Source organism: Myotis brandtii, unplaced genomic scaffold (genome assembly GCF_000412655.1).
Source record: "Myotis brandtii unplaced genomic scaffold, ASM41265v1 scaffold220, whole genome shotgun sequence".
Taxonomy (NCBI): Eukaryota; Metazoa; Chordata; class Mammalia; order Chiroptera; family Vespertilionidae; genus Myotis; species Myotis brandtii.
The window spans coordinates 2,153,198-2,160,572 of NW_005358250.1; the positions used below are offsets into that span (position 1 = coordinate 2,153,198).

The 7,375-nt window shown below is 43.6% G+C and overlaps 1 protein-coding gene and 1 long non-coding RNA gene across 2 annotated transcripts in view; one reads left to right on the forward strand and one right to left on the reverse strand.

Moving 5' to 3' along the window:
* Positions 1-7,375, forward strand: part of CFAP57 (cilia and flagella associated protein 57) — a 59,738-nt gene that overhangs the window by 282 nt on the left and 52,081 nt on the right. The window contains exons 2-4 of the mRNA XM_005866082.2: positions 45-218; positions 3,079-3,395; positions 4,805-5,091. Of these exons, the coding sequence (XP_005866144.1) occupies positions 62-218; positions 3,079-3,395; positions 4,805-5,091 (761 nt within the window). The 5' untranslated portion in view covers positions 45-61. The remainder of the gene's footprint in view (positions 1-44; positions 219-3,078; positions 3,396-4,804; positions 5,092-7,375) is intronic.
* LOC106726062 lies at positions 3,241-5,013 on the reverse strand. Its single transcript, XR_001362077.1, has 4 exons — positions 4,942-5,013; positions 3,884-4,095; positions 3,602-3,758; positions 3,241-3,329 (listed from the first exon to the last, which is right to left on the reverse strand). It is a non-coding gene; the product is annotated as an uncharacterized LOC106726062 (long non-coding RNA).

The following is a 7,375-nucleotide window of genomic DNA, read 5'->3' on the forward strand; positions in this document are numbered from 1 at the left end:
CGATACGCTTCCCCACGCTCACCTGCTGCGCTGGGTCTTCACAGAACTCTGGCCAGGGACCATGTCGACCGTGGTAGCACAGTCGCTGCATGCTTTTGGTCTTCGATCCCACGTGGCCAACAATATATTCTTCTTCGACGAACAGATCATTATATTTCCTTCAGGGAATTACTGTGTGAAGTACAATATGGATCAGAAATGGCAAAAATTCATTCCAGGTAAAACCCTTTCCATCCTGACACATTAACCTTATGTGGCAAAAATAACCTCATAATTCCAACATGAAGATTAAAAGAAAAGTTTTCTGGCCAACTCCCATAAACGTATAGTTCTCTAACTGTAGACGAAATCCATGTCTACTTGCATTACATGCAAATATCACATGTGAAAGAATATTAATTTAAAAGCACTTTTTCACTGTGATTTAATGAAAAATTATTTTAACAAGTCCCTTTTCATGCTTCTTCAATATCATTGTCTTTGTCATCACCTAGGCCAATTTTTGAGTTGTCTAACACAGTTTTCTAGAGCACACCACCCTCAATCCAGCACCTTTTGAATTCATGTGTGATGAAGACACTGGAGATTTTATCCCATGTCACAAATATAACTATTTGTATAATGTTACATTGTTTTTGTTCATTGATGATATACATGATTTCCACAACTTAATCACTTATTTCCTTTTCTGCTCTTTGTTGCATATAGTATGACCATATATGTGTAGCCCCATGTAAGATATAGTTTTGTGTTTGCTATTTACTAACTTTATATAAATGGAATCATAGTATGTGTGTTCGATGACTTGCTTCTGTTGTTCAACATCAGGCTTTTGAGATCCTGAATATTACATGCATCTTGAGTTCATTTTATTGCTACATCTATGAATTTAATGTCTCAAGTATATCTATCCATTCCAGTGTTAATGGACTTTTTGGGAAACAACAGTTTTTTGGTATTACAAATCATGCTAGCATAAAATTTATTGCATTCATATATGCTTGTCCCCTTGCGCAGAGATTCTTCAGGGCACACAGCCAGGACAAAAATTTCTGGGTAATATGGTAGTACCAATTTACACTCCCACCAGGACTACATGAGACTTGCCATTCCTCCACAACCTCACCGACCCTTGGTATTATCCAAATTTCTATTTTTTTGCTAATCTAGTGATTGAGAAAGGGTATCTTATTGTTTTTAGTGTTATATTTCTCTATTACTAATGAGGATGAATTTTTTTCACATGCTTATGGGCTATTTCTATTTAGTCTCCTATGAAATGCCTTATTCATCTCTTTTACCCATTTTTTTTTTGTATGGGAGTTTTTGGGTAATTTTCTTATTGACTTTTGGGCACACTTTCTATATTCTTTATACCAATCTTATGTATTGCAAATAATGTCTCCCAGTTTGGGGCTTGTGTTTTCTCCCTCCTTATGGCATCTTGATGGACAGAAATTCTTCGTTTTAATGAAGTTCATCAACATTTTCCTTTTTGTGTCTTCTTCAGGAATTGTTCCCTAACTCAAGCTTATGAATATATTCTCCTATATTTTCTCCTTTATGCTTTATACTTTTGTCTTTCACCTTTGAGGCCCTGAGTTAGGAGGGTGCTTAGTGTGTTAGGAGAATAGCAAGGAAGTCAGTGTGGCTGGAGTGGAGGGAATGGAGGAACAGGGAGCGAGAGGTGAGGCAGAGAAGTAATGGGGAGCAACATCACATAGAGCTTTGTAGGTCATAGGCTCTTACTCTGAGTGAAATGAGAAGTCATGGGGGGATTCTGAGCAGAGAGAGTAGCATCATCTGACTTATGTTTAAACAGGTTCATTTTGACCACTGGGTAGAGAATAGCTTTAAGGAGGGACAAGGGAGGGAGCAGGAGACCAGTTGAGAAACTATTGCTACAATCCAGGTGAGAGAAAATGGTGTCAAGGAGCAGGTTGTAGGTAACAGGAATGGTGAGAAGAGATCAAATCCTGGATATATTTTGAAAGTGGAGGTAACAGATTTTCTCAGAAACCAGGTGTAGGGTGGAAGAGAAAAAGAAGAAGCAAGATTTCTGGCCTGATTAAGCAGAAGGATGGAGTTGCTGTTAAGTGAGAAAGAGATCTTAGCCATAAAGCACAGTAGACACAGAGCCTAGGACTCAAGAGAATGTTTTCATTTTAACTTATTTTAAAATCAGGGAAAAAGTATAATAATAAATATGTCATAATGAATCTAGCCTGGCTCTATTCCTCTTTATACCAATGCAATCACAAAATATACTTTTTAAACTTTCTTTAATGGAGGAAGGGGCTCTTGAAAGCAATAGTATCTAGGGCCCGTGAAAATCATAACGTGATTGCACTTCCCAGATAAAGTATGTGCACTTTAGTGTTTGCCTCCGGTGCTGCTATGTAGAGGACCATAACTTGCATTCTCATGTGTTATCTCATGGTTGCAAGATGACTGCTGTAATTCCAGATATAACCCCTAGATGCCAGGGAAAGGGGGAGAGAATGTATCCATCCCTGGTTTTCAAGAAAGCACAAGCTTTACCATAAAGCCAGTCCAGCAAACTTCTGCATCTGTCTCATGGCAAGAATGTCACATAGATCACCTAACTGCAAGGAAGGCTGAGGAGTCAGTGGTTAGCATCCCAGCCTTGAGAGCAGAGGGAGAGTGTTGAGTGCTGCCCACTCAAGGCATAAAGGCCTATGTAATATGACCCTATCCCACGGCTCTAGACTTGGTCTAATAGTGACCAACCCTGGCTCACATGAGATGCTCCAGCAATATCCCACTTTCTCACATCCACACGTTTTCTCCTCCTACCACCTGTCCCACCCCTTCCCTGTCCCATTTTGTCCTCTAGGGATTGATCCCTGACTTCTCCGCCTACCTTGGCCTCAGGAAGGTGCCCACCCTGGTCATTGTTCTAATACCCCAGACATAGTTGTACCAAGGAGCTTCACAGGTTGACAATGACCTATTTCTGCACTTTTCTCCTATTGCATCAGCAGTGCCTACCACTATGCCTGGTTCATATTGAATCTTGGCGATCTACCCTCATTATTCCGTTTTACCTGTTTGCAGGCTCAGACAAGAGTCAAGCCATGTTAGCCTTGTCCATCAGTCCCAATCGGCGATACCTCGCTATCTCTGAGTTGGTGCAAGAAAAACCTCTCATCACCATTTATGAACTGTCATCCATCCCTTGCCGGAAGCGTAAAATCCTTAATAACTTTGAGTTCCCGGTTCAGAGATTTACTTGCATGGCTTTTTCTCCAGACTCCAAATACCTATTGACTCAAACATCGCCTCCAGAGTCCAACCTTGTCTACTGGCTGTGGGAAAAACAGAAAGTAATGGCCATTGTTAAAACCGACACTCAGAACAACACTGTCTACCAGGTACCTCCCAACATAACAAGTATCGTGCAGACTATTAAAAATAGTATGAGCTGTTGTTTATTGAATGTTTTCTATGTACTAGAAGCAGTGCTAATTCCTTAACATGCATATTTAACTTTAGTCTCACAACAACCGTATATGGTATTCATGATTATCCCTATTATACTGATGAGGGAACTGAGGCTCCAAGAGGTTAGGTAACTCACCTAAGATCACAGAGGTATTGAATGGCAGGGCCAGGAGCCCACTGCCTGTCTTCTTTACTCTGGCCTAGAACTGCTTTCTGGTCACAGATTCAGCCCAGAGGTGAAGTGATCCAACTCGCTCTCTCTTTCTGGTTCTGGCCTCTTTTCAGCATCATGGCTAGGCAATGGGAGGATTTCAGGGAGTAATGTGAAGTGGTAGATCTTTAAGAAGCTGTCAATGAAATTGTAGTTATAAGGGGAGCAGAGTTTTCTATTGTTATTTGAAGGCAAAATAAAGAGCACCTGTTAGGAAGCTGGTTCACTGCTAAGGCAGTAGGTCCCAAAGAGTTTTATCCTGGTGCAGTCAACCCAGTGTAGGATCTAGAACTCGGTTTTACAGGTTGTCAGGAACTCGGCTCCATTCAGTGGACTCAGTCATTCCCACAGGAGGCTAGTGCATAAACCAGCACCTCAAGACCAGAGCACTCACATCATTTATCCAGTGTATTTCCACCCTAGGAATAGAGAACTTGGAAGTGAAATTAGCAATTAGAAGGCTCCTTGGTGATCACAGAATCAGGGAGAGCCAAGGGTCATTTCCTCCAGGCCATAGCGAGGCCTGTGCAGCATCCCCATTCAGAGCAGAGAGCACCTTTGCTCCAATAGATGCAATGCACATTCATTAGATGTTCACTATGAACCCAGCGCTGGGAATACAGAGATGACAAAGCCACAGCCCCTCAAGTTGCTCACCATCTAATGGGGGTGACAGGTTGACTGCCTGTCACTGTACGTGGGGATGAGGAGGGTACAGATAAAGGAAGCTCAGTTGGCAGGAGACCACATAGCAGCCCCTGACATTTGGTTCCTTCCCCCTGGTCAGGGCACATAAACCTGCCAGACCCTCCTGTTCCTGTGTTTGCAGCTGAGCCTTCATTCCTTTTTGTTGACACAGTGCTCGGCCATTGTCAAGACCTGCTCATTTTGCTTTTGGCCTCTGTAAAATGACTTTTGTAGGTTTCCTAGTTTAAAACAACGGGCCCCACAAATATAATGGATATAGATCTGTGCTTTTATTAAATATGGTATCAAAAGTATATGATTTAGTGATGTTTCAAGGGTACTCTGAGTTACCTGAAATAAATATTAATTGGTAACATGGGAAGTAATTCCATTAAGATCAGTTTTATAAAGCTTTGTCTTTCATTCTTTCACACTCTGCAGGTGAGCTTCAGTCCTCAGGATAACACGCAGGTGTGTGTCACTGGAAATGGGATATTTAAGCTTCTCCGCTTTGCCGAGGGAACCCTGAAGCAAACCAACTTTCAGAGGGGAGAACCCCAAAACTACCTAGCCCATACCTGGGTGTCTGATGACAAGATTGTCGTTGGCACTGATACAGGCAGGCTCTTCCTCTTTGAATCTGGAGATCAACGCTGGGAGACAAGTATAATGGTCAAGGAGTCCACCAACGAGCTGAAGAACCTGGAGATGATGCAGGAATCAGAGAGGTAATGGCACCCCGCTGGTGCTCCTCTAAAAATAAGCTCCTCGTACTAATAGCGTCACATGAAAACCAGCATTCTTTAAAAATCACTCATTACCTCTCTACCTTAAAAACCAACTCTTCATTTTCCCTCTGCCTTTCTAGTGTTCATCCATATTCAAGCACAAATTTGACAGTTATGACCGTAGCCTAGAAACAGTTCTTTTTATTTTTATACCTAACCTCATTTTCGTATGACTGGTCTTCCAAACTACAGATTTTCCAAATTATATTTTCGAATGGCTGCCTAATTTACTGAATCAATTGAATAAATGTCCACCGAGCACTTGCAGTGTGCCAGGCATCTTGCTAGGTGCTGGGGACACAGATCCCCCAGGACCTTGCAATTCAGTAGGAGGCAGCAGACCAACAAAGAGGTGCAAGGAAATATCAACAGAAGCATATGGGCTAAATTAGAGGCTCAGGGGGGAGCTATCAATCTTACCTCTACCAATAGCCTCTCACCCATATTGGACTGTACCATTGTATGTACTAGGCACTGCTTATATATATTCTCATTTGAGTCTTACCCATATAGTACATATTATTATCATGCCCATTTTATAGACAAGGAAACTGACACTCAAAGAGGTTAACTGGCTTACCCAGTTAGCACTGAGAAGTGGCAGGGTCAGGATTCAAACCCAGATCTGTCTGACTCCAGAGCCTGAGCCCTCAACCATAATGGCATACTATAGCTCCTCCTTCCTCAATAACTTTCAGTCCACCATTTTCACCATTCCTGCCAATGATGTCTCTTAATAAGTTGCCATGCCCTCCAGTTTGCTGAGTTCAAAATCCTTCAGTGGGTCTAGACTTCTTCCACATGTCTGCTACTCTGTCCCTTCTTTACTTCTAGAGCATTGGCTCTGCCCTCTACGGACCATGCATGCCTCATGCATGCTCTTGCTTCTGAGCTTGGTAATGTGTAGTTCCCCTGCCCCCTTCACACCCCACTCCCATGGATACATACACATATGTGACGTACTGTTGCTCGTTCTTTAGATCTTAGCTGGGAGGGCTTAGCGTCTGCATATCTCTGGTCAGTGCACCTTCCCTATAACCGTATTCAGAAAATCCTTGCTACCTGTTGACTGGCTGTTCCCATCCTACTGAGCTACCCCCTAACAGTCCTATCACATGTGCTCTAGAACAGCGGTCACCAACCTTTGAGACCTCATGGACCACCAGTGGTCTGTGGACCACTGGTTGGTGACCACTGCTCTAGACTATAACCTTCTAAAGGTAAATAAGATGTATCAATCTTATTTACCACTAGAGGCCCAATGCACAAAATTTATGCAAGGGGCTTGGCCCTTGCAGCCCCTCACAGCCCTCGCAGCCCCAACTTCGTCTGGAAGGTTGTCTGGACGGTCATTCGGCTGTTTGGTCTATTAGCATATTAGCTCTTTATTACATAGGATTATTTCACAGAGTTGTTACCACTGTATAACACCATTATATCTATAATAATAAAAGCGTAATATGCTAATTAGACCAGACAGCCAGACGACCTTCCGGACGAAGCCGGGGCTTTGAAGTCCGAGGCAAGCCGCCATGGCTGGGTGGTTTCTCCCACACCCAAGGGCTGACACAAGCCACCGCAGCTGCGAGAGCCAAGCCCCTTGCACGAATTTCATGCATTGGGCCTCCAGTTGTTAGATGAATGAATGAGAGGAGTAGAGAGAGAGGGAAGGAGGAAATGGATACCTTGATACAAATCTCAACTCTTCTACTTACTAAGTGTGTGATTTTAGAAAACTCAATCCCTTGAGCCACTTTTTTCTAAACACCAAAATGAGGATATTAATAATATTCTACTTACTAGAGGCCCGGTGCATGAAATTTGTGCATGGGTAGGGTCCGTAGGCCTGGCCGGCAATCAGAGCCAATCTGTGGAGTGACTGGCGGGGTGATTTGGGGGACCCCCACTGGCACCCACCTTGGCTGGCCTGGTGCCGCCCACTTGCTGGTCCCACCTGCTCACCAGCCAGCCCCACCCTCCCTGATCACCCCACCACTGCTGCCGGTCGCCTTTCTCAGTGGGGCGACCAGCAGGGCAATTGAGGGGAGGGGCCCACTGGCACCCACCTTGTTTGGCCTGGGGCCTGTGAGCTGGGGGCAGCTCCTGTGTTTAGTGTCTGCCCCCTGGTGGCCAGTGCAAGTCATAGTGACTGGTCATTCTGCCATTCAGTTGATTTGCATATTAGGCTTTTATTATATAGGACTAGAGGCCCGGTGCACAAAAA